General features: G+C 36.7%; 6 protein-coding genes across 8 annotated transcripts; 4 read left to right on the forward strand and 2 right to left on the reverse strand.

Moving 5' to 3' along the window:
* Nucleotides 1-55: 55 nt before the first annotated feature.
* Nucleotides 56-9511, forward strand: LOC129786159 (growth factor receptor-bound protein 2). Its single transcript, XM_055821007.1, has 5 exons — nucleotides 56-571; nucleotides 6817-6914; nucleotides 6985-7104; nucleotides 8490-8655; nucleotides 8773-9511. The coding sequence occupies exons 1-5, from the start codon at nucleotides 494-496 to the stop codon at nucleotides 8944-8946; spliced, it is 636 nt and encodes a 211-aa protein (XP_055676982.1). The 5' UTR covers nucleotides 56-493; the 3' UTR covers nucleotides 8947-9511.
* A 3292-nt stretch (nucleotides 9512-12803) lies between these two features.
* LOC129785992 (Bardet-Biedl syndrome 7 protein homolog) lies at nucleotides 12804-15658 on the forward strand. The gene is made up of 8 exons (XM_055820735.1): nucleotides 12804-12935; nucleotides 13001-13369; nucleotides 13438-13636; nucleotides 13696-13883; nucleotides 13942-14138; nucleotides 14203-14320; nucleotides 14379-14531; nucleotides 14774-15658. The coding sequence occupies exons 1-8, from the start codon at nucleotides 12834-12836 to the stop codon at nucleotides 15626-15628; spliced, it is 2181 nt and encodes a 726-aa protein (XP_055676710.1). The 5' UTR covers nucleotides 12804-12833; the 3' UTR covers nucleotides 15629-15658.
* On the reverse strand, nucleotides 15625-16796 carry LOC129786135 (alkylated DNA repair protein alkB homolog 8-like). Of its 2 annotated transcripts, none has more exons than XM_055820973.1 (2): nucleotides 16576-16796; nucleotides 15625-16512 (listed from the first exon to the last, which is right to left on the reverse strand). In XM_055820973.1, the coding sequence occupies exons 1-2, from the start codon at nucleotides 16630-16632 to the stop codon at nucleotides 15664-15666; spliced, it is 906 nt and encodes a 301-aa protein (XP_055676948.1). In that variant the 5' UTR covers nucleotides 16633-16796; the 3' UTR covers nucleotides 15625-15663. The 2 variants fall into 2 exon arrangements, with proteins under 2 accessions (XP_055676948.1, XP_055676949.1); XM_055820974.1 differs by having other exon boundaries at nucleotides 15625-16509; nucleotides 16576-16790.
* A 27-nt stretch (nucleotides 16797-16823) lies between these two features.
* LOC129786186 (cytochrome c oxidase assembly protein COX16 homolog, mitochondrial) lies at nucleotides 16824-17447 on the forward strand. The gene is made up of 2 exons (XM_055821036.1): nucleotides 16824-16974; nucleotides 17046-17447. Exons 1-2 carry the CDS (start codon nucleotides 16871-16873, stop codon nucleotides 17233-17235), a joined length of 294 nt encoding a protein of 97 aa, XP_055677011.1. The 5' UTR covers nucleotides 16824-16870; the 3' UTR covers nucleotides 17236-17447.
* Nucleotides 17241-21617, reverse strand: LOC129785964 (centrosome-associated zinc finger protein CP190). 2 transcript variants are annotated; one of them, XM_055820663.1, is made up of 3 exons: nucleotides 20557-21617; nucleotides 18222-19835; nucleotides 17241-18148 (listed from the first exon to the last, which is right to left on the reverse strand). In XM_055820663.1, exons 1-3 carry the CDS (start codon nucleotides 21421-21423, stop codon nucleotides 17567-17569), a joined length of 3063 nt encoding a protein of 1020 aa, XP_055676638.1. In that variant the 5' UTR covers nucleotides 21424-21617; the 3' UTR covers nucleotides 17241-17566. The 2 variants fall into 2 exon arrangements, with proteins under 2 accessions (XP_055676638.1, XP_055676637.1); XM_055820662.1 differs by having other exon boundaries at nucleotides 17241-18166; nucleotides 20557-21616.
* Nucleotides 21618-21722: 105 nt separating this feature from the next.
* LOC129786114 (mortality factor 4-like protein 1) lies at nucleotides 21723-23517 on the forward strand. The gene is made up of 3 exons (XM_055820935.1): nucleotides 21723-21855; nucleotides 21996-22113; nucleotides 22198-23517. Exons 1-3 carry the CDS (start codon nucleotides 21828-21830, stop codon nucleotides 23093-23095), a joined length of 1044 nt encoding a protein of 347 aa, XP_055676910.1. The 5' UTR covers nucleotides 21723-21827; the 3' UTR covers nucleotides 23096-23517.
* Nucleotides 23518-25132: the final 1615 nt, after the last annotated feature.

A 25132-nucleotide genomic window follows, 5' to 3' on the forward strand; every position in this document is an offset into this window, starting at 1 on the left:
CAAAATGTTTCACAAAACGTGAAACACAATAATAAGTATGATTGAAACATATTTCATTTGAGTTTCAAGTTTTGACAGTGAGGAAAAAGATATATGTACATTTATTTTTCGCTCCGGAAAAAATAAATTATTTTGTGATTCATCCATACGCAGCTCACTGATATTCGTGAAGAAAGTGCAACGGGATCCATTGCAAAAGGGGAAAGGTGTGTGAAATTGTTGCAGTACCTGAGGGGGCGTCGTGAGTAACGTTGGAAGTGCGTGTGTGCGGTGGGAGCAAAAAAAAAGTGAGGGTGAGAAAAGGTGGCTGAAAGAAGCGAAAGTGACACCCAAGAGGAGTCCAAAAAAGTTCACATCAACCCGTGTACGTTTCTGTTGGTGCTCTGTGTGTGCTACAATCGAGAAGTTTGGTGTGGTCTGTGGGTGCGCCAAAGCAGAAGGAATCTCCTCCAATTGACTCATCACTGGCGAACGGGGAAGGTATAGCGACGGAATGGAGGCGATAGCGAAGCACGATTTCAGTGCCACTGCCGACGATGAGCTGAGCTTTCGGAAGGGACAGATTTTGAAGGTAAATAAATCTGGGAATACACCCAGTTTATGAATCAATTGACAATACATCAGGCTATTTGCGGGTATGGGCTCTTATGGAGCGATGGGTGGAGGGAGAAGGCTGCTATTGTTGGATGTCGCATCTCATGGTCAGGAGGATGTGAAATGAGTACGTCCGTGGCTCAATCAACATGCGCGCATTCTCAGTGGAATTCCGCGCGATTGTCTCACGGGCAGCAGCACACCATTGACTCCGTCGTGGCTCAATTGTGCTTGGTTTCCCTTCAATTAAATCTCCCACATCGGTGCAGTCTTTTGTGCGCCCCAGCAAATCAGACACAGACTCTACACTACAATTCCTGTGCCACAACTCAATGGCTTTTTATGCAAATGGCACATAAAAGCAAAGAACAGAACACAGGCCAAAAGGCATGAGAGATGAGAGAAAAAGAACCCAAAAAAAAAAAAAAACGATCCAACTCGTTCCGGCACCATCTCTATCGCCTTTTGCTTGTGTAGGTGGTCGAGAGTTCCGACCAAGTAGAATTTGTTCTTCAAGCTCTCCCATCTTCTAGCATTGAATATCCTTGTAGGATAATCCTTGATGCACACATTCCAATCAAATCCATCTCCATCATATAAACAACACCCACTGATTCATATAGAGAGCTTCCTGCTGTGGAATTCTCAGAATTCCATATTCTGTCGTCGTCACGCTTGATTCTCCGGATTAGCAGCATCTCAGCAAGGTGCATCAGCTCACATTAAGTGACTGTACACGCGTGAGACCTTGAACGACCTTGGCAATCTAAAACCAAAAGAGGCCTTTCCTTACAAACACTTCCTACGCACTCATGTCGCAATTTACCAAGTTCGCGATTATTTGTTTGGCTTCTCACACAAATATGTCCCCAATTCCAAAGAGGAAAAAAAAGCTCAATTGACGCACCATAACTCAGAAAGGAAGTAATTGCGTGAAATGCGGGAAATGGATTTCTGCTTTGCTTTTCGCCATAGAGAAATAATTTGCTACTGTTCAGCATTTAATCGGATTTTTTTTTCAATTTGAATTCCAGTGAAATGAGAAGATTTTTTTTACTGCTTCTGGGGGTTCCCTATTTATGAAAGATTTTAAGTCTGAAAGGCATTTTTTGGAAGTCTTTCTGTTTCTTATTAATTAAAAAAAAAAACAATGAATTTAGGCCTTTTACTGAGGTTGGCAAAGAAAGGAAATTTAAATTATTTGAGATAGCAAAGTTATGTCAAGTTTTTTTGAATTCTTATAAAATATAAGATTTTTTCTTTAAATGGTCGTTAAAAAAATAATTAAGGAAATTAATTAAGGAGTAATGTGTCGAGGTTAATGAAGTAATAGCTGCTGCATTAAAATCACCAGCTTTTACCGAATGTTTGGTAATATTTGACGTACCTTTTATCGTTTGACATTTATTTTCAAAATTTTTATATTTTCCAGCTTATGTTTGACATGTTTTATGTATTAACATTTGATTTGTCTAATAAAATTGACAAATATTTTCTATCATTTGATAGTTCTTTTTATTATTTGGCATTTCTTTCCTATCGTTTGACATTTATTTTCTAATTTTTAGCCCTAAAATACACAAATTTCTTGAGCTTTTAATGATTTTTAGACACCCAAACATCCTCTTTGGCCTGATTTTGGTTCTTACTTGATTTCTGGGCTTGAATAGCACCTCTAACAATTCAAATGTCTTTGAAAATCTTTATTCAAAATCATGCATTTTTCTTTTATTTGATTCAAAAAAAAATTTTTATGGCCCTTTTATGACAAAATATTGAATAAAAACATTCTTCGACTTGAGAATTTGCGTTGAATGCGTAATAAACGTAATAAAAAAAAGTTTTTGAAGAATTTATACAAAGAAAATCAATAAGAATTGGTTCTGAAAAAGTTAAAATATGATAATGGGTCTCTCTGAAAATGTCGTGATTTCAAATTTATCCTCACAAAAGACGATAATTGAGTAAAACTTCACTTTCCCATCAATACTTTGTGCAGCACCCTGAAGAGGAGCTTCTAATTCAATTTGAATAATTCTCAGTGACATAATTGGTGCAATATGTGAGTAAAAGGGTATTTTCTTCTCAAAGAAAATCCTCTTAAAAGTTCTGGAGACAGACAATGGGAAAGTATGAGTGCGAAGGAAGATAATAAATCGTAAAAGTTCATTGATTTTGGTCTTTTAGTAGTATTATTGTGTCTCTTAAAGTGCTCCACTGACAATTTCACACATTTAGATTTTTCTTGATGGGGCTTCTCCACAAAATCTTTTCTACTTCAATTGAGGAGGAGGATTGAGAAAATTCTTGTGGAATAATCTTATTGAAAAAAAACGTTCCCTCCTCTTGAATATTAATCCCTAAAAAATGCTTTTTGAGATGAATATGTAAGATGAAATGTTTCGGAAAAGAGTTTGGGGAATGCTGGAATTTGTATTAATGTATCTTCAAGAGATTTTTAAACTGTTTTCTTTCAATAAATCTCCTCATCTATTCATATTAGGTGAATGATCTTGAAATGACGATCTTTGAAATAAATATTTACTTTATAAATACGAATTTTTGGCTTGCGATGAATGATGCGCGATCATTTTATTTATTTAAAATTTCTCTCACCATTTAAAATTCAACTAAAAACACTTTTTTTCACCATTTTCCATTAAAGTTGATTTGGAAATGCAATTTTCTGCAAACTTTGTGATTTCAGAGGAAACTTTTTCCTTTAAATAAATCTTCTAAATTGCTTTGCGTTGAAAATGTTCTTCTGGGATTTTTTTGTCCAACTAAGCAAGAAACTCTTGAGAATGCGATTATGGACACATAAAAGTTTCCCATGGGGGCATTAAAATTTATTTAACTTGCTAAACATAAAAAATTTACAGAGATATTCATCAAATATTGAGCCAATGTCTTTTCCATTGAGAAAAAATAAACAATTCCAAGCTTGAGCTATTTTTTTTCAGAGATTTTGCCGCAAAATGTTTGAGCTTTGTATATTTTGGGTGTGGGTGGGATGGAGAAATTTTGGATGGTATGAAAATTTGTATTCTTATCCTTCTTTCATTCTACATTATTTCTGTATTTGGTCGAAAGAATTTTGTGAAATATTTTATTTGCTAAAAATTCTCTCAAAATTATTCACATCATCTTGTGAAAATCTTAATAAATTTATTGAGTATTTTATATCAATTTGTTTCTTTTTGGCCACATCTCTGTGGTCATTCGGGCTATTCCTTACTTTGTATGGTCTTCTGCTTAATATGGAACGGGGAGAATGGTTGAAATGAAAGAGAAGTAATAAAAAGGATGGAAAAAATATTCATTTAGTGTAAATGTCCGAAAAAATATCCCTCCCTATCTATTTGCAAAATCTGTCCGACTGGTTTTCTCATGCATCAATGCTCTTATGCTCTTTCACCGTGCAGGTGAAGAAGGCCCCCTATATATGCGAGAGAGTCGTCTGAATTGTTGTATATCGCATCAGCTATGTTCATTTATATATTTTATGCTTTTTCATTTTGGGGAGACACGCCGGAGAGATTGTTGGTGTGCAAATGCACCGCAGCAACGAGAGTTTAACAAGATGTGTAGTTAACAGAAAAGAATAAAAATATATACAACACAAGGAGTTTTTAACCAGTTTCACAGTGCTCTCAAGAAAATGCGCTCTTTTGAAGAAGGAATCTCTGAAAAACCCAATGTTGGTGGTATTTGTTGCTGTGGCTCTAGCTGACCGATGGTGTGCTTATTTTTTTCTTTCGCACTAACTTCTTTCTTATTTTTTTCTTCCTTCTGCTTTGAAACTCGTGTATAAGAGAAGAAATTCCACCGACAAAAGCGTGACTCATATTCCTTTCTTCGCTACATCTTACCACCTTCTTGACCTTCTCACTCCACTCTAGATTCTTCTCTTGTTGTATATAGGTTCTGTATGAATTACAAGAATTTTGCAAAGTTTACCTACCTATTGGCAGAAGGTGAAAATTTGTGTTAAAAATTGAAAAGAAAACATTACAGATTTATTTTCAATTTGAACTTCTTGACTTTAACTTTATCACAAAAACAACAACTTATCAGATAAGAGATTTGATTTTTTTTTCTCTTTTTCAACCATAAAATACTACTGATTATGTGTTTACGATATCATAGAAAATATACGATTCATGAATCAACTTATTTCTGCGAAATCTACGACTATTTATTGTTATAGTTTAATGAAATTCAAATAAATGATTCTACATATTGAACTAGAGAATTATAATGAAGTAATAAAGGTATTGAATCATGATCTTCATGGAAAATTATGGTTATCCAAACACTAAAAATGATTTACCAATAATCTGATAGTTTTGCTTAAATTACAAACAATAACGTTATATTTTTAATTTATGTAAATGTGTGAAACATTCACGCTAATGTTTCGTCGTTGTATTTTGAAAAGGTATATCGCCTGGCCCAAGTGTTATGAACTGAATTCCACAATTAAAAGATAGGAATAGTTCATAATACTTGGGTCAGGCGATATATTAGCAAAAAAAACCAATAAATTTTTTTTTGAAAAAAGCTCTGATAATTGCAATCCCACCCAGGATGATTATTGATGATGTTCCAGAAAAAAATGAAGGGTAAAAGAGAGATTACGATCACCAAACTAAAAGTGATAAAAATGCATTAAAATATACTTCAATGGATGGAAGCAGCTTCAATAGCCAATGGACAAACCAAACTTGAGTATTGCTAAACATGTTTCATCTCAAAATGCCTTTATTAATGCAGATTATTACTACTAAGAATGAACTTTCAATCACTTAAAAATTTGCGGTAAAAGTAAAATTATAGAAAGCATTTCAATCTTGATCTTTTATCTTAAGGTTCGCTTAAGATAAAAAGAACAAAATGGAAGAAAGCAGTGTCCGCCAGAAGTTTAAACAAATTTTTAATCAAATGGGATGCTAAATGTTTTGTTACTACTTATTCTTTCTTATTGGTAATCATAATATTCACATAAAAAAGTTAAAGGTCTTTGCATTATTCTTTGATTCATTTAAATAAATAATAAATTAATACATTAAAAGAAAATAATTATTTAACAATTTAAAGAAGCGTTTGAACTCATTACAAATTGACTCACCAAGTCCCGATCTTCCCTACATTAGATTGAGTTGCATGAGGAACTTAAAAAGCATTTTATTGGATTACAAAATAGCAAAAGTATTACAATTTTTGACCCACAATAATGCAAATAAATTGCAGCAATGTGTGCGTCTTATAGAGAATTTATATTTATACATTCTTCCGCCACATGCACGACAGACAGGGACAGCATAAAATAATAGACAGAGAGGGAAGAAATGTAAATAAACGGCAAATTGTGTTCTAGAATTTGTGAATTCCACATTTTCCTCTCTTTTTCCCCTTTTTCCATCATTACATACATACCGCAGTCAAATCAGCCGTGAGTGTGTGCCTTCTTATAGAAGAAACGTGTAAATATTCAATTTTCTCAAGAGATTTTTTTTACTGCCTTCGCACTGTCTTGTTCGTCACTTTCCAGTAAATAGCAAAAATGAAAATAAACATAACACACATTCAGCCAACATATAGAGGCGATAGTGAGAGAGAGAGAAGAGGAGAAGAGAGAAAAAATTCATCACAAAAATTGTATGTTATCAATGGAAATGAAGAAATGTTGGAATTGTTGAGTGGTCTGTTTTCTTCTGTGTGTTGCTGGGGCTCTATATGCATGTTTTAGCCGTTTTCCACTCAATTGGGCGCTTATTGAGAAATTTTGTCATGAGAAGTGGGATATGCAACGATACCAACATTAAAGTCAAAGATAGTTCCCAGAATGCGAAGAGATTTATTTGTTATAGCTCAAGAGGCAAAAAATAAAGAGAAAGAAAAATAGGGAACTTGGCAAATAGATGATGCGAATTTAACATTAGAAGAAAGATCATAAATTGCAATAATGAGAAGAGGGATTTCATTGATAAGTCATATATTAAAGAAGAAGAAAATCTCATTTGAAAGAAACGGGAGATGAATGGGAGAAAATTGAAAATAATAAATGTTTATTGGGGAGATGATGCTATTCGTGATGTTGGGATGTAACTTTGAAAGAAAGAAAAAAATCATGTAAGAATTTAATTGATCTTTTACATTTCCTATAAGACTTTTCACATATCAGAATATTTAATTACAGTGATTTGTATGTATTTATAGATTTTAAATATGGAAGATGACATGAACTGGTACAGAGCCGAATTGGACGGCAAGGAGGGCCTAATACCCAGCAATTATATCGAAATGAAGAATCATGGGTAAGAGAGAAAATATTCTTCCAACATTGCAATAATAACTCTTCTCTAAATGCCCATTTATTCCTTTCAGTTGGTACTACGGAAGAATCACGAGAGCTGATGCGGAAAAGTTGCTATCAAATAAACACGAGGGAGCATTTTTGATTAGAATAAGTGAATCGAGTCCAGGAGATTTCTCTCTTTCCGTCAAGTAAGTAAATTAATAATTTTTATTTTATGCTTCTATGCCAAGCAAGACTGCCCTGTTTTATTAATTTCTCAATCATACATACTTCGAAGATGAATTCACATAAACTCTACACAACATCTCACATTTCTCGCATAAAATGAGATTTTAATTTCAATACATAATTTTTTTTCTATGGAAATTTCTTAGGAGGTATTTGTCTCAAATGTACTAAAAGTTGAATAAAAGTAAATTTATTTATTTTTAATTGAGTAAAGAAACAAACAACATGGTAAACTAATCAGAGGAGAATAAATTCAATTAATTGTTTAACACATCAGGGAAGTTTAATCGGAGATAAATGGAAAAGAAAAATAAAACAACATCTCTCACAATTTCACATGGAATGTTGTGAATTTTAAAAATTTAATAAAACACAGCACTTGGTTGGATTAAAAGATTGTGTTGCCTTTGGCAGAGATATGAGACAGTCAGAGCTTTTGTAATGATTTTTTTTTAAATGTTTTACAAAAGTGAGGAAATAAACTGGTTTATTTATAGCTTCAAAATTTTTAATAAACTGACCTGAGGAAGGAGACAATAATATCCGAAATGTTGTAGTTGTTCTAAAAATTTTAGTACAAGAAAGGACGAGTTATCATTAAACCAATTAATGTTTTCGCCATGAATTTAGTAGGTAGTTTTGTATAGGCCTTGCCTTCTGAATCGGAGCCTTTTTAGGATTAAAAACCGAATAAATTCTTTTAGCTTGAATTTAGTACATTTAGGCTTGATTTTAGCACATTTAGGCTCGAATTTTGTACTTTTTCGACTTGAATTTATAATATAGTCCTTAAACTTGATTTAAGTCCATTTTTGGTTTGAATTTAGTACTTTGCTAGCTTTTTAGAACTTCTTCGACTTCAATTTAGTACTTTGTCAGCTTAAATATAGAACTTCTTTGGCTTGAATTTAGTACTTTTTAGGTTTTTATGTGAAAAGTCAATTTTTAACCGAAATTTTTGGACTTTCTTTAAAGTTCTGAAATTTTTAACTTAATATATTCGTTTTTTCTGTAAAATTAAAAACCTTTTATTACATTTCTAAGCCATGTTTTACAAATTTTCTCAACTCACTTCAAAATTAAAAAAAATAAATCAACCTGAATAAATTGAATAACTTTTAAGAAAAGATAAAAATGCTCATTTTGTGAGTTTTTCAAATAAAATCTTTTACCTCTAAAAAATTAATTCCGAAAGAGAGAAAATGTAAAACAATATTGAATAGGTGAAATAAATAATAATCTTTTCACTTTTCTCCACAAAATTTGTGTTTAAAAAATGCAGAGAATTTGTGATTAAAATACTTTTACGTAATGCCTTTCATCTTTCTCTCTCTATTAAATGTAGATGTTCCGATGGTGTTCAGCACTTCAAAGTGTTGCGCGATGCACAAGGAAAATTCTTCCTGTGGGTCGTTAAATTCAATTCCCTGAATGAATTGGTGGAGTACCATCGTACGGCCAGTGTATCTCGTTCTCAAGATGTCAAACTACGTGATATGATTCCTGAAGAGGTTAGTTAATAACTAAAAAAAAGGTTTATTTTTGTAATTAAGGAATGGATTTGTGTGGAATTTAAGGATTTCTTTGATGGAAAAATAACGGTAAGAAAAATCTTTCCCTTTTTCCAGACACTCGTCCAGGCTCTCTATGACTTTATACCGCAGGAATCTGGGGAATTGGACTTTAGGCGTGGGGATGTAATCACAGTCACGGATAGGGCAGATGAGCATTGGTGGAGTGGTGAGATTGGCAATAGAAAAGGACTCTTCCCAGCTACTTACGTAACTCCCTACCATTCATAATGTACGTGATTGAATTTTAATACCGAAACGTGGGAAAACTTGCTGCAGAGAGAACAATTTTTAATGATTATGGAAGATAAAAAAAAATGAAAATAACAACATCTAGGTCGAACAAGTAATTTTTCCTTATCTTTCACTGTATAAGCCTCCCCCCTCCCCATAACTAATACTATATGCAAAAGGGACAGGGGGAGGGAGAGAGAATAAAACAAACAACAACAATCAAATACCATGAGTCATTTGGGGGAGAAATTTTTATCATTTTTTATAGAACAGAAAGACACACAACATACACACACGTTTTGTAAGAAATTTTTGCATGGTTTTCAGCTTTTTTTTTTTGGTAATTTTTAAAATATTTCAACACACAAAATAAATAAATAATAAAAAAATAAGTTTGCATTTAAATATAAAAATGAAACAAATTGACCATAAAATGATTGTGTATACCAGATAATATTTATATTCTATTCTGTTTCTATATTTTATTTTTCCTTTCTCACGTGCACAAAAATGATATTTAAAACCGTGTGAGCAATAAAATATTTTCTGCCAGATAAAAAAAGTTAACTCAATTTTTTCTTTTAGTTCAATTGCAGTCCTAAAGTTCACAGCGAAAATATTGACGAATAAATTTAAAATTTTTGTATTTAATAGTTGATTTTTTAATGGAATTTTCTTTTCCTATTTTAATGGCAAATTTTGATGTATATGTGCAAAATTTTTCTCATGGTTCGAAAAAATAAATCAAATTCAAAATTTTTGATCTTTGTGAAGCAAAAAAAAAATCGGAAGTTTGTTCTTGTCGACTTTTTGAAAAGGATGTGAATCTCAAATTTTTTAGTAGTGTAAATTAATTAACAAATTACATTAAGAAAATTCTTTTAAAAGCAAAAGAAATTTTCTGTTTAAATTAATTTTGCACTGCAGATCCACCCCATTCGGTAGCCAATGAAAACGACTAGCCCGATTTAATTAGCGAATCAGAGGGCTTGAAACGCTCATTCTTCTTTTTCTTCTTTTACATTTCATTTAAAATTTATTTATTAAAGAGATTTTTAATTAATCAAAGATCAGTTTAAATAGACTATCACACACTGCTATTGAATGAGAGATTCCACCCTAAAGTTTCCTGTAACTTTAGGGTAGATTCTGATAAAAATCTTTTTTTTTTTCTTAATAACTTGAAAGTTTGTTGTAAGATTTTGACAGATTGAGTTTTTAAATCGTTCCATTGTCGTTCTATAAAAGAAAAACAAAAAATGCTTTGTACCAGAAAACAGTCAGAAAGAACTTTAAAGAGCTCTAGAAAAGTAATTTTCTTTTGAAAATCTGTTTAAAGAAAGAAATAAAATGTCAAAATTTTATAAGATTTTTCCCGGAATACCAAAAATCTTATAACTGACGAATTGTAAGGAAAGAAAAGAAAAGATTTATATCCGAATCTACCCCTTTATATCCCTGCAATTTGAAAAAGGACAAATGAGAAAATCCCAATGAAAATTATTACAGCATATAGAGACCCTAATTTTTTGTGCATTGTATATATTGAAAAAAATCGCATTAATAAATTTATATATGATGCTTGAATATTATTATAACTTGATGATGAATCAAGAGACAAGAATTATTAACACTAACTTGTGCTTTATATAATTTTATGTTATAATTTTAATTCGTAATAAATATTACAATTAATATAGTTCACCAATTCTACGATGGGAAATTTCACTGAAAAAGAGCTAAGGAAAACCAGCCGTTAATGCATGAAAATAAAAATGATTTTAAGCTTATTCACAAGAAAAGACATTTTTACTATGATTTTTCAACTTAATTTATCACTTCTTTGTACTTTTCTTTATTAATAAAAATAAAAACTTTCAGTGAAATTTCCACCGTAGAATTGTTTATATTAATAGAATATACATATAGTTGATATTTTAAATAAATAAATAAATAAAAAAACAATGAGATCAACATGATTAAGGGAAGACAATTAATTGTGTAGTTCTTTTAGAAAAAAAATGAAGTGTTTTGAAACTCAAAAGAAAACAATAAATAAAATGGTCTCGAGCGTTGCCAAGCACCAGCAATAAAGCAAAAAAAAAAAAACTAAAAAAACGATAAAATATTTGTGTTAAATTCCGAAGATAGAAATCCCTCGAGATGGAGCTAAATAGATTTTTTAATAAACACTGGTGTTAGAAAAAAACGAACAAGATCTGTCCATAAAAATAATTTTAATACAAAAAAAAATCCCATTTTAGAAAAGAAAAAAAAAGAAGAACATAGAGCAACAACATACTGTAATGCTTCTTTTGATATAAAATTATAATGTAATTGTACTGAACAAATAATTTTATAGTGAAGATTATTTTAAATCAAATGAAAGTGTTAGGATGGAAGTAGATGAGAGGGAGTGATTTTTAAATGAAAAAAAAGAAGAAAGAAAAATTACTGTGCTTCCCGATTTACTATTTTAATTTTCAAAAATCATCGTAGAAAATATAATTAAACAATGAGAATTATAAGGTTTTTCTTTGACCCTTTACAGCTGTAGCTCATTTTACTAATTTACGTAAAAAATTTTACCGTAAAAAGGAAACACTGTAATGCAAATTGAAGATGGAAATTTTTAAGAAAAGGGATAAGTGAATAAATTATATATACATACATAATGTGAGTTTTTACTAAAAAAAAAAGAATATAATCGTTAAATATTCAGCTACTGCTGATTTAAAATTACAGTGATGTCTCGCAGTATGACGTTTCTACATCGATTTTCAGTTTCTCTCAAAATGAAGGCCTTTCAACGATACCGAAAATGGCGATTTTATAGGTCCTTTACCTTGAAGGATTTTAGAAAAAAAAAAAAACACTTCAAATTTATATTTGGAAAAATCTGCTAAGGATCCTGAATTGCTAAGCCTGAATTCATAAAAGTTAACCTAAACATAAAAACATAAAATGTGTACCGAAAGGAAGTTAAGGAAGCTACAGAACAGTGAGAAGCTGCTTCAGAAAGAAATTTGAAGGCAAATGGAAGAAAGAATGCGTAGCCAGAAATCTATTCAAGAAGGTGATTTGAGTTTCTTTTTTAATTAGAAATAACTTGATATTTCTTTTCTAACGTCTCAAGTTTTATGTCTTTTTTTCAAACTATGACGCCTTTTTTGATACTTGAAGTTCGTTTTATCGTCTGACTTTTTTTTCTAACGTCCAATGTATTTTTTAACGTTTGACGTTTCTATTTCAACTATTTTACGTTTATTTTCTGATGTTTGACGTTTTTTCAGAAGATTAATGTTGCTAACGTTTTTTTGTCAATTTTTTAACGTTTGTCGATACTTTTTTAACGTGTGACAATATTTGACATTCATTTGTACGACCAACGTTTGACGTTTCTTATAATATTTGACGTTTTCTATTTAACGCCAAATGTTTTTTTATAACGTTAAAAAAATCCTTTTATTTTTTTAATGAAATTTTTTTTACAGGAAAAAAAGAAATCTGAATTTTTAGTACTTTTAGGGGATTTTTGGAAATCCAAACAGGCTCCTTGCTCCTTGTTTTTTAAGATGGGGCATTGCAATTTTTGTCCAGAGTTCATCAGGCTATGATTGAGACTGAAGAACCATAAATCTGTTTATAGAATATAAGGCTTATGTATGTAATAGAATACCTTGACGAGGATTTCGTCTCATGACTATAAACGCCATAAAGAATACACGTTTAAAAATTTGTTAATTGAGACACAAAAAGTCCTTTAAACGAAACATGACTGTAATAAAAACGTTTCCTTGGAGACATCCCTGACAAACAAATCCTAAATCTTGGAAGATATTTCCTTCCTGCTTTATACGAAGAATATTCCTAAAATTCCAATAATGGAATTGGAACTAACAAGAGTTGATTATTTGGATGTTGGGGTAATAATCCCGCATTGCATGAAGCTAATTCCGGCTGAGATGCCTAAATATCAGCAAAAAGTGAGTTAAAAGTTAATCATTTTTCTCTCATAAAAATCATAAAATAATTTTATTGGTCTTCTCAGTTAATCATTGGTGACCAAGAGGGGGTGATTCAGTTAATTTCATCCAAGAAAGATGAAATTCAGGTGCATTTCAAGACACTTCCGGGTCCAAAAGTAACTTCCGTGCAACTTGGTGGGGCTCCTGGGACGTTGGCTGATAAGATGTTCGTTGCAATGGAGAATAAGGTACATGGATTCAGCAAGAAAGGCAAAATGTTCCTCTCATTTGATACGAATCTCACTGAGAGTATCAAATCGATGTTCGTGAGTGGAGCTGATCTCCTTGTTTGTGGGAATCACGTGTACAACCACTACAGGGATTGCAAGGATGTTGGAAGTTATCTCTGTGGGGATACGATCGTTGATGTTGTTGCACTCTGCCCCAATAATGTGAGATTTCTTGACTTTTCGTCGTTATTTTCAAATAAATCTTCCGTTTCTTTGGGTTTTATCTGCAGAGCAACAGGATAATCACAATACTGGCGTGCTCTGGAAGAGTCCTTAGAATCCTTGAGCATTGTCGCGTACGACAAACCATTGAACTCAATAGTGTCCCAACAATTATGCATGTTCCCAAAGGATTGGGGGATAAATTGATCTGCGGATTCTCCGATGGGAAGGTCATCCTGTATAAAATTGGTCACTTCAGCATGGAAGGTCCTTGTTCTATCCTGTATCCGTTTGGAGAGATTTTAATGGAGAATTTTTCTTATCAGTTTCCGAGGAAGTTTTAGTGGATGATGCTGAGCATAGCAGTGCCGTGTCTTGCATTAACACCTTCGATTTGACTGGAGATGGAAAGGAAGAGCTGATTCTGGGACGAAGAGATGGAACCCTTCAGATTTATTCAATGAAATCCGAAGATAATGAGATTGATTTGGAATCCAGGCAGCTCTTTATTGAGGTTTTTATCGGAAGAAGTTCTTGAGTTCCATGAGGGATAATGATGGTTTCCTTTGCAGAATTACAATGAGAGCATTTCAAGCGTTCAGGGTGGAACCTTTGCTGCTGTTGGGTATGCAGAAGTAGTTGTTTGCACGTACACAGGGCGAATCTTTGGGCTGACAACACAATGCGTGGCCAGGAGTATCAGTGATAATCAAAACAGTGGCACAATGAACTTCCCCAATGATACAAATCTCCGAATAGCCAGGCTGAGGTGCATGAAATCACTGAAAATTCCTCATCTGGCGCAATCTCCAAAAAATGTCTTTCCCTTTCAGATCTGAGATTGCCGAGCTGGAATCTCGAGTAGCTCGTGAACGAGAGAAATACCAACAATCAACGCAAGCAATGTCTTCTGGACTCTCTGCCATTCCCATGCTCAACGTGAATGATTCTGTATGCTATTTGCCAGCTTTGCTTTCCTCCTCTTTCTCTTATTTTCTTCTTTCTTTAGATGGTTCTCTGCCGTGAAGATGCGTCGTATGATCTCTCAATAGAAATTCCAGCATCCATTGAATACATTCTGCTGCAGAGCGACGTTCCCCTTGAATTGCTGGACGTTGAAAAGAACACCGCAGTTGTCAGCTTCAGTGAATGCAACCCATTGGTAATTTAATTTAGATTCCCTATCTCTCCCCACGGATTTAATGCAATTCACTCGCATCGCGTTCTGCTTGATCTTTAAGGGAATCAAGATCAAAAGATATCCATTTTTGGGATTTTTTTCGTTATTTTTTTGTTGTTCTTTAATTAAGAATTTTCGGGGAAACTTCTGCGTGAAAAAGACAAGGAAGCTTGGAAGAATGCTTGACAGGATCTCCAAAAACCAAGATTTATTTGTCTTTTCAGAGTGGGAACTGCCTCCTGGCCACTTATCGATGTCAACTCAACACAAGTCGCGTAGATCTCAAGATCCGTACAATTGAGGGACAGCATGGTACCCTTCAGGCCTTCATAACTCCTGTGCTCCAGCCAAAATGCAGCCAATTGCGAGAGTATCCCATAAAGCCACTCTCCCTGCACGTTCGCACCCACAAATTCGACGAAACACGTCCCTACAGCAGCCTCACGCTCCGTGGAGCATTTAGTTTGTCAGAGATGCACAGCTGGATCAGCCACTGTGTCCCAGAGATTCCTGAAAAGCTCTCTTCCGGAGACACTTCGGTGCTGACATTTGAGAATGTCCTCATAGGATCACTGCTGAGGTGTGAGTACAAGAAAGGTGAGGCAGAATTCCGGAGTGACAACATCTCAACCATTTCCATCATCAAGGATGTCCTCACGCGAGAGATCACGAAGAAGCGCATAAAGCTGGAGATTTCCACGGACATGAATCCAAATTGCATTGGACACATCCTGAAACTCATTGAGCCTGTCCTTGTGCGTCACATCAAAATGTCTCGAGATCACAAACTCTTTCAGGCTCTTCTTGAACTTGACATCCGCGGGGAGGATGATCTTGGGGTTCTCTGCAAGGAATGGCGTGAGATCTACATGAATCAGAAGGAGATCACACAGAGCGTGGGGAAGGATCGTGTTCTCGTTGATCGTTTTCATGGCTTCCTCACGGATCTCTTCATTGATTGGAACAAATTTCGTGGCAGCAATGTGAAGAGCAAACTGCAGCAGTTTGTTCAGCTTCTCGAGAATTACGATCATGAAGCTGTTCTACAGTTCTTTGGTGTAAGGAATGAATCAGGATGAATAAAGAACAATTTTTTGTGGGGGTTACAACTGGGCTATATTTTTTCAAAGATTGCACACCAATTCCCTTGATCGTAGTAGGATTTGATGACACGGATGTCCTGCACCTGACCACAGAGCTCCTCAAGTTCTCCCTCCTCGAAGACGTGATAGAATCTAAGGAAGGTTTTGCTGTTTTCCGTGCCATCCTTCAGCTTCCACGGAACCAGGATGTCTCTGTGGAGGAACTGCGTTCTGTTTGTGTGCACCGGAAGTGGGAGTTTTTCATCCACAACCACTTCTTCGGCTGCTAGAGGCGATGGAGGAGCTTTGGATGATTTCTTATTTTGTCTCAAGTAGCTGGATTTCCTTCTATCCGCCTCCTGATTCTTTGCCCAAACATAGATCAATCCTCGACCTGATTTCTCCAGAATTCTCGCCATCTCCTTCACAGCCTGCAGGCGTCGTTCTTTAGAAGCCAAATGATGGATGACGGCAATACTGATGCAAGCACTGACTGAGTTGTCTCGCACAGGAACAGCCAGGCAGTCACACAGGAAGGCATTCAGCTGTCGCTCCTGACAAACTCCCAGGAGAACTTCGCTCCGATCGCAGCCAATCTTGATGATGTCCTCCCGTGCAAGGAGATACTTTCCATTCCCGCATCCAATGTCCACGAGAGATGATCCAGGAGGAAGACTGGAGATAAATTCAGCCACCTGTGGCCATGGGGAGTGTCTTGTTTCACTGAAATGCTGAGCGATCTCATTGTAAATCCAATGGACATTTTCTTCTTCAACTTTGGCTGCTATTGAGGACAATTCTAGGGATTCTGACTGCTTCTGAACTTCTTGTTTCTTTGTATCGCAGAAAGCAGTGAAGCTGCAACCGGATTCCCTGTTCTTCTGCAAGAGAAACCTGCTTCTTAGCCTTTGATTATCAATTGGTATCCAATAAAAGAAACTTACCAATTCCACATTGTCTGTCTTGATCCCTGTCTCTTTTATTTGACCTCTGTTGCTCATCCTGGTTCCAGGAAGTTCCTCCAGAATTATTGATTTCCACAGATTCTCGTTATTTATGGTTCCTTAGGTCGTTTTGATCTCTGAAATCTTACCAGTCTCTACTTCCGGTTCATCTTTACCTGGATTTCTTGAAAAACAATTCCTGTTGAATTTATCATAAAATTGACAATTTTAAAATTTTTTTGTGTACCGCCTGAAGTAAAATTTGTACAGAAACAGCAGTATAGAATTGAGAAAAATGCCAAAACTCTGGTATCAACGGAAGTACTTCAAATACGGTGTTCCCTTTCTCATCCTTGTAACCGGTGGATCATTTGGACTGCGAGAATTCACAACATTACGGTAAAATTGAATAATATTCCATGAAAATAGTAAATAAGCTGAAAATTGAGGTTATGTCTTTTTCTGGGCAGATATGAATTTTCCCGGAACAAGGAGGTGAGCCCGGAAGAAATGAAAAAACTCGGAATAAGCATGAAGAAGACCGGGGAGGTAACGCTGGAGAGTGAATATGAGAAAGTGAAGACACTGGACATTGATAATTGGGACAACAAGAGGGGTCCTCGGCCGTGGGAAGAGAACATCCCGGAGAAGAAGTCCTGAAGAGATGAGCCATGCATGTGTTGCTCTTTATTTATACTCCTCTAGAAGATTATTACATAGAGAATTCAATCCATGTAAATTGTAAATTACAATGTAAGGATATTTTAATAATTAAATGAAAAAAAAAAAAAACATTTCAGCTTGCTTCCTAAGGTCATAAATCAAAATGTTAGTGTATAAATTTGTAAATATGCGTGTTATCTCCTTAAAAAGAACAAGAAGAGGAAAAAAGAAGGATTTTAGTGATCAAGGAAGATGTGGTCACCATGAAGAACATCTACACTAATTATGCCTAATAGCTAAAATTCTCTTCTAAAAACGTTTCAAACTCCTATAGATCCTCATCGTCATCACCCCAATCATTGATGAGGGTCTTGATTTCACTGCTCTTCTTACTCTCCTCACTCTTGGGGGACTTCTTATCCTTTTCCTGCTCCTCCTCCTCCTCTTCCTCCGGTTTCTCCTCCTTCACTTCCGCCTCCACAGCTGCTTCTGCTGCTGCCGCCTTGTCCGTCTCATCCTTCTTCCCACACGGCTCCTCGGTGGTGGTCTCCTTGGCACTCGTCTGGGAATCATTATTCCAATCCTCGAGGAGTGCAGATAAATTCTGCTCCACCTCCTCAACGGCACTCCCACCCTTCATATGCCCATCATCATCGGATGCATTAGCTGTTGTCCTCAGCATTGCTGTAATGTCCTCGGGCTTTGTAACTTCCACTTTGGCAGCTTCCATACCCATCTCTTCGTCCTCACTCCAATCGCCTTCTAACTCAGAAATTAATTTCAACTTATCCTCATCACTCTTGGACTTTTTGCTGCTCTCTTCGGCCTTTCCATCCTCCTCACGCGGCTTCTTCACCTCACTGGTCTCCTCCTCGGCAGCCTCTTCGGATTTCTTTGTCTCATCCTCATCCTGTGATGTTATGTTTCCCTAAAAAAAGACATTTTATCAAGGAATTTCCAGAAGGAAATAAATTCCAACTTACCTGGGAATTATCTTCCGTATCCTGAGTGCTGGACTCCTGCCATTCCATTGGGGTATTCGGTGTTAAGACGGATTCCTTCATATCCGATGCATGGAGGTAGGTTTCCTTGAGTCCATCATCCGCCTGGCTGTACACAACAACAATCTTCTGGTCAGCACTATTGATAATCTGTGTGTTCCCCTCGACAAAATTGTCCTGATTGAGTACCATCACGACGTTATCATTTGATCCTCGCAATTGGGACATGAGCTCTTCCTTTTGTGCTGCAGTTAGCTCAAGTTCTGACCCATCTTCCGTCACGAGCTTCGTCATAATCTCCTGATCTCCCTTCTTATCTCCATACTCCTCCCCATGCACATCCGCCATGGCTGCTTCAATGTATTGACTCGAAATCAAATCCGCATCTCCCTGGTATTGGGTCTCCCCAATCACCACACTCCCCTCAACGAGTCCCAGGCTCGTGGCAATTCCACTGGCTACATTACTCAATGCCTCAGCCTCACTGCTCGGCTCCAGCTTTGTCGCTGACTTCCCCTGAATCTGATTGACATGCTGTGCCGCTGGATCGAGCACAAATGGGATACTCTTGGTCGACGGCAGGGAGATATTTGAGAGAATCTTTATCTTCTGATCGGAACTCTCGGTGAGCTCACTCTCCACATTCGGGACGTACTTATCCATCTCATCGACATATTGCTCCCCCACTTGCACATCCTCCTCCCCTTCGGATTCATCGAGAATCCCATCCTGCTTGGCGCGAGTTTTGTGCTGATTGTGCATGTGCTTGTACAGTGCTGTCTCCGATGCGAAACTCTTGTTGCAGTAGATGCACGTTTGATGCTGAATCCTCTTCTTCCCATGCACGTCCACACTGTGCTTCGACAGCGTCATCTCATCGGGTGCAATGAATGCGCAATCCTTGCATTTGGGGAATGAAACATCCGCCGGTGGCTTAATCTTGTGCTTCACGAGAATATGGTAGAACAGTTCAGCTTTGCGGCTTGTCCGTGCCTTCCAGCCGCAGTGCTCGCAAATCCGCGGATCAATCTTCTCATTGTGCACATTCACCAAATGCCGGCGGAAGCCTTTGTACGTTGGAATACCAATGGGGCGCCCATCGACGCCACAGCGGAGGCACAGCCACGGACCCTCCATATTCTCTGCACCCTTCGCAATCAGCGCGTGCATCGTTTTGCTATCAATCCTCCCACCTCGGGCTAAATTCTTCGGATCCACGGCTGGGCGGGAGGGTGTTGTGGTTGTTCTGAATGTTGGCTTTGCCTTCACCTCCACCGGTTCGACTTCCCTCGTTGTCCCCTGGGGGCTCTTCTGCATAATCTTCAGCTTGATGTTTTTGTTATTTTTCACAAGATGCGGATACTTCTTGAGCACTTCGCTTATTATCTTGGCATGATTCACTTTGCCACTCTCCTGCACAACCACCGTGGGTCTTGTGTCCTTCTTGGTCTTGACCACAACACGTCCACCTGGCTGGTCATCGCTAGAATTGGAGTACGTATCATCAACATCATCATAGTCCCGTGGCTCATCCTCCGCCTCCTCTGCTTCGAGCTGTTTGCGCATCTTTGCAGCCTCTGTGTACTCCTTTACGTCCTGGAAGGGATTAGAAGAAAAATATCTTTTATTCCATGTCCGGAAGTGAATTTACAACTATAATTTTATCATTTTATCAATCATTTAAACAAGAAAAGGAAGGATATCTTGTTGAAGCAACTTTTCTTCCCGGAAAGTGCCATAAGTGGCTGAAAGTTGTACATTAATCCTGCCCAATGCATCAGGAAGTTTCTAAGAGATCTTAGGAACATCCCTTTTAACACCCGGCGGATCCTTGATTTCATCTTTGGGCCAAAATCTGGTCTATAAAAATATTTCACGCAATTCCAAAGTGGACTTCCTAAATGGACAGATTTTAGCCCAAAGATGATACCAAGGATCAGCCGGATGTTGAAAAGGAAATTCCTAAGATCCCTTAAAAACTTCCTATTGCAATGGGCAGGATCACTGCAAAACTTCCAGCCACTTATGGCACTTTCCGAGAACATATCAAACAGTTCCGGGAAGAAAATTTTTTATTGATTTCTCGTTCCGGGAGTTTTATTAGTCAATCCGGGAGTTGGATTATGCTAAATTCTTGATACTTTAAAAGATTTTTAAAGAGACATCTTACTCAGGATCATTTTAACTCTCAAAATTTACAAAAATTTAAACAAATCAGCAAATATCTTTCCGGGAGTTAAAAAATCCCCCAAAAATGGTTGATTTTAAGGGTCTAGAAATTCAGGAGGGCACAATTAATGACCTAGAACGGACTTACCTGCAAGTTGAGTTTCTTGCTGGGTGGAGATGAACTCGTTATAGCTGGACGCTTATTGGGATTGGTGTAGCCGGATTTTCTTAGCTTTTCAAACATTGCCGACGTCTTGTTGTCATCCCCATCGTCTTCCTCGCGATTCATCTGCTCAGCCGTAATCAGTGGTTTACTTTCGTATGAAATGGGATTGAAGGAGGAATCAAAGGCTTCCGTGATATTCTCATCCGGTGGCTCAAAGCGACTTGGACCCGTTTTGGAGCCAACATGTGGGTACTTTGACACAAGAGCCACGGGTTCGGGTACCAAGTCGGGTTTCCGGATGTACGACACACCCGGTTCCTTTTTTATGGTCACCCCACCTATGTGGGCAACCCTCCCAGCTGATGCGTACGTGCGCTCCACGGGACGCACATTGGGGGTACGCTGTACAATACGCTGCTGTGGCTGCTGCTGGGCTGACTTGTTGAGAATCACCGGAGCCATGCGTGTGGGAATGGAGCGACGATGTGCCTCCAGGAGTTTCAGCAATACCGTCATATTCATATCTCGTGCTGTCTTCAGCAATCTCTCGTACATGCATACCTCGAATTCCAGGGTGCCCGTGTACATGAAGTTCACAATGGGCACCACCACGTCCGCCTGCAAGTCCCGCGGCATGATGAGGATGTCTCCGTGCATCTCGCACGTTGTTTCCAGGAGATTGAAGTAATCCGTACAGGCACTGAGCACGAGTCGGTGCACTTTGAGCTGGGAATTGTCCTTAAATTGCAACGTGAGATCGCAGTAGTCTGTCTTATTGAAGAAATTCTGCAATTTCTGCAGGAAGAAAACTCCCCAGTTGTCTACTTTGACCGACTTAATTTCCGCCATCCTTGGGCCGTTTCCCTGCGCCCCAAAACCTCAAACACTGTCTACTCCGCCACCTGGTCAGGCGTCTTAGTCCACCTCAGGTGAGAAAACACAGGCGGGTTGGTTAAATTTTGGCTAACTTTCCAAAATTTACAATTTAATTTCTGACGTTCTGACGACGCTTGGCTTGAGTCAAAAACGACAAGGACGGCACATACACCCATTTTACGTATGCCAGAGCGAGATGAAACTACAATCGTCGACTAAATTGCCCACTATTGCACACGTCGTGAAAAAACTTGGTCGACTTAATCCGCAACTGTGGCGTTTGGTATCGTGAAAATTTTGACATTTTAAAACACAAAAATAAAATATCAATCGCTGCTCGTGAATTTTATTGAATTTTCCGCATTTTCCAAGTGCAAATGCCACCAAAACTCAAATTTGCCGAAGGTAAGATCCCGTGTGGGGGCATAGGACCTTCTCAGGGTAGAATAATCCTGGGAAAAGGGGAATTTCCAAAGGAAAAGCTGGTGTAAATATTCTGCTGAAAATGCATCAAAATATTGCATGGATTTTATTTATTTTCATAGGTGAAAAGGTCCTGTGCTTCCATGGACCTCTCATATATGAGGCCAAGGCGCTCAAGAGTCAGGTGCTAAAGGACAAACAAGTGCGGTACTTTATTCACTATGCAGGATGGAATAAAAAGTAAGTTTTCACGGGAAAAAGGAGGAATGCCCCGATGCGGGGAATTTTTGCGGGAACTAACCTGGGTGAATGATTTACTTGCAGCTGGGATGAATGGGTACCGGAGAATAGGGTGTTGAAGTACAATGAGGCAAATGTGCAGAAGCAGAAGGAGGTGTCGAAGCAGCACGCAAGCCTGGCGGCGAAGAATAAAAAGGCACCCGGAAAGAGCAAGAAGTCGGACGTGCAGACAGCAAGTACGTCCAGTAAGGATAAGGACAGCGATTCGCGTGCATCGACGCCGTCCAAGGAGCTCACCACCAAAGAGACCAATGTGTCACAGGGGGCTACACCCGCAGCCGCACCCTCATCCACGAGGCGCTCGGTGAAACCCACAAATGCCCAGGATGCATCCACGGAGCAGCCGCGAAAGAAGCGTGGGCGCCTCGATACGAATGCCGAAACGGAGGAACAATTCCTCTCGAAGGTGGAGATCAAGATTAAAATACCCGATGAGCTGAAGCCATGGCTTGTGGATGATTGGGATGCAATTACGCGGCAGCACAAATTGGTGGAGTTGCCGGCCAAGGGGACGGTGCAGGATATCATTGATGGGTATGTGCAGTACAAAAAGAGTAGCAAGAGCACAACACCCACAAAGGAGACTGCCCTCACGGACGTGGCCAATGGCCTAATTGAGTACTTCAACGTGATGCTCGGCTCGCAGCTACTCTACAAATTTGAGCGTCCGCAGTATGCGGAGATACTGCAGCAGCATCCGGAGAAGCCAATGGCTAAAATTTACGGTGCTGAACATCTTTTGCGCCTCTTTGTCAAACTGGGATCAATGCTCGCCTTTACGGCACTCGATGAGAAATCCATTCAGATTCTCCTCGTTCACTTACAGGACTTTCTCAAATATCTAGTGAAAAATAGCTCTACCCTCTTCAATATGCAGCACTTTGTCAATGCCAGCCCTGAATACCATCGCAAGGCGCAGTAGGATGGGATATCTGGCTATACGGAGGCTCTCCCCCAACACGCTCCCCAGGTAAAGTAACAACATATTTTACCAAAATAAATACAAAAAAAAAAAAACAAATATTGCAAAAAATCATTAAAGTAATATTAATTGTTTCAAAAGGAGAAGAAAAGAAAAGTCCTATGAGGGTACAGTAGGACATTCATTCATATCTGCACATTATCTCGCATTATTCATACTACGGAAATCTTTTACATTACAACAATGTAAAATTTGCATTAAAAAAATTAAGTAGATTTTGATTTAATTGATTTTGTTGATGCCAAAAAATCAGAAAATTAGAAAAAAAATTGACTTTGACGCAACAAAAACGTTACAAATATATTTTAAAAATATTAAATTTAACAATATTTTGTATTAAATTGAACAAAAATTGAAAAAAATTATGATTTAATTCTTCGTTTCTAAATAAATTTTCTCTTTTGACGTATATCGAGGTCCTACTGTACTTATAGTAAAATTTACGTGTACTCCGTGCAGAGTAACTTCAAAAGTAATTGTAATTGATTAATAATCTTATTATTTGAATGTTCTGTTTTTAGGATATAAATAATAATTATATTGTTGTTCGGTGAGTAACACACAAATCATTTTTAGGGCAAAGTTATAACAAACACACGTTTCTTTCCAACAAAATCACATCTCAATTCCCCATCTCGTCTATCGTGTAACAAATAAATAGTTTTATGTAATTTTGTTATACATTTGTGGCGCATCTTAAATCAATGTTTTAATGAGAAGAATAAAATAAAAGAAAAAAAAATACTTGAAAGTCATGAAGAAAATATGGAGATACATAAATCTCTTATTAATGAGTCAAAAAGATGTGCCTAAGAAGAAAAGAATTATTAAATTTCTCCTTGAAGAACAGAGCAAAAGAAAGCATAAACATGAGAAATTTCATTCCAATGGATTCTAAACAAATTCTATGTTTAGTTTTTTTTTCTTAATTATTTAAGTGGTCCTAAACCAAAATTTATCGAATAGCATGGAAATCTAATCATTTAAAAAAATACTTCATTGTGCTCTGAATTAATATGAAAGAGAAAAATTCAATAATCCCATCAATTGAGTAAAGGATAAATAAAATTAATTTTTAACAAAAGCAAAATGAAAAAAGAATAGAATATTGCGATGTAAGAAAATGTGTTTTATTATTTCTTTAGTTTGTGCTTTAGTTTCGGTTTTCTCTTTCACTGGATATTTTTGGTAATTGGTCAGCACTTTTTCAAAAAATTGACACGTTTTCCTCAAAGCTTTAGCGTTTCTAAGCTATAGCGAATTCCAGTAGTGGTTACTGGAATATTCCAAATTTCGACTGGAAAGTAGTTTGGAGTTTACTGCCAAAGCCAGCCAGGTTAGAAATGTTTGTTTTTTGTCGTCAAAATCTTCTTTTATTACAAAAAAGTAATTTTATGCAGAAAACTAATTTTTATTAATATAAAAGAAAAACCATAGATCTTTAAAAGAAAAAAATGGTTAAACTCCTTGTAACGGGTACTAAAGACTAACCCACAAAAACGTAAAGAATTTATCGAATGTTCTAAGATAAATCGAAATAAATCGAACAACTACGATCCAGTTTAGAATAGAAAATTGGTTAATTAATGAATTAAAGCTCATACGAATTGCGTCTAGATTGTCTTAATGGAAATCTTTTAAAGACTTATGTGATTTTTTCGGGGAGTAAAAACATTATTTTAAATTTGGCGCGCCCGAGTCGAGATAGAAAAGATGGTGAATTTGAATGGTGAAAAGGGAAATGTGGGGAAAATTAGGGATTTGGCGGCAAAAATGACAAATCAGGCTAAAGTATAACTAGTACAACGAATGCAAAGAGATTTATTAGCACTGACTTTAAAAACTAAGATTTTTCTATTTTAGAAACCTTCACCAATATTGCACATAAAATCCTTTCTCTTCATACCAAAAGAATTTAAAAAGTTAAAAAAAAATCTAACTTGTTAAATAAAGATAGGAATATATGGACCATAAGAC

This window comes from Lutzomyia longipalpis, chromosome 1, assembly GCF_024334085.1.
Source record: "Lutzomyia longipalpis isolate SR_M1_2022 chromosome 1, ASM2433408v1".
Lineage (NCBI taxonomy): Eukaryota > Metazoa > Arthropoda > Insecta > Diptera > Psychodidae > Lutzomyia > Lutzomyia longipalpis.

Coding starts and splice junctions, on each gene's coding strand:
- LOC129786159 (XM_055821007.1), top strand. CDS start 494: ATGGAGGCGATAGCGAAGCACGATTTCAGTGCCACTGCCGACGATGAG. Junction 572..6,816: donor GGAAGGGACAGATTTTGAAG/GTAAATAAATCT, acceptor ATGTATTTATAG/ATTTTAAATATGGAAGATGA. Junction 7,105..8,489: donor GATTTCTCTCTTTCCGTCAA/GTAAGTAAATTA, acceptor TATTAAATGTAG/ATGTTCCGATGGTGTTCAGC.
- LOC129785992 (XM_055820735.1), top strand. CDS start 12,834: ATGGAATTGGAACTAACAAGAGTTGATTATTTGGATGTTGGGGTAATA. Junction 13,370..13,437: donor TTGCACTCTGCCCCAATAAT/GTGAGATTTCTT, acceptor TTTTATCTGCAG/AGCAACAGGATAATCACAAT. Junction 13,884..13,941: donor CCAGGCAGCTCTTTATTGAG/GTTTTTATCGGA, acceptor TTTCCTTTGCAG/AATTACAATGAGAGCATTTC.
- LOC129786135 (XM_055820973.1), bottom strand. CDS start 16,632: ATGAGCAACAGAGGTCAAATAAAAGAGACAGGGATCAAGACAGACAAT. Junction 16,513..16,575: donor AGACAGACAATGTGGAATTG/GTAAGTTTCTTT, acceptor TTTCTCTTGCAG/AAGAACAGGGAATCCGGTTG.
- LOC129786186 (XM_055821036.1), top strand. CDS start 16,871: ATGCCAAAACTCTGGTATCAACGGAAGTACTTCAAATACGGTGTTCCC. Junction 16,975..17,045: donor CGAGAATTCACAACATTACG/GTAAAATTGAAT, acceptor TTTTCTGGGCAG/ATATGAATTTTCCCGGAACA.
- LOC129785964 (XM_055820662.1), bottom strand. CDS start 21,423: ATGGCGGAAATTAAGTCGGTCAAAGTAGACAACTGGGGAGTTTTCTTC. Junction 19,836..20,556: donor GCAAGAAACTCAACTTGCAG/GTAAGTCCGTTC, acceptor AATCCCTTCCAG/GACGTAAAGGAGTACACAGA. Junction 18,167..18,221: donor ATACGGAAGATAATTCCCAG/GTAAGTTGGAAT, acceptor GTCTTTTTTTAG/GGAAACATAACATCACAGGA.
- LOC129786114 (XM_055820935.1), top strand. CDS start 21,828: ATGCCACCAAAACTCAAATTTGCCGAAG. Junction 21,856..21,995: donor AAAACTCAAATTTGCCGAAG/GTAAGATCCCGT, acceptor TTATTTTCATAG/GTGAAAAGGTCCTGTGCTTC. Junction 22,114..22,197: donor TATGCAGGATGGAATAAAAA/GTAAGTTTTCAC, acceptor ATTTACTTGCAG/CTGGGATGAATGGGTACCGG.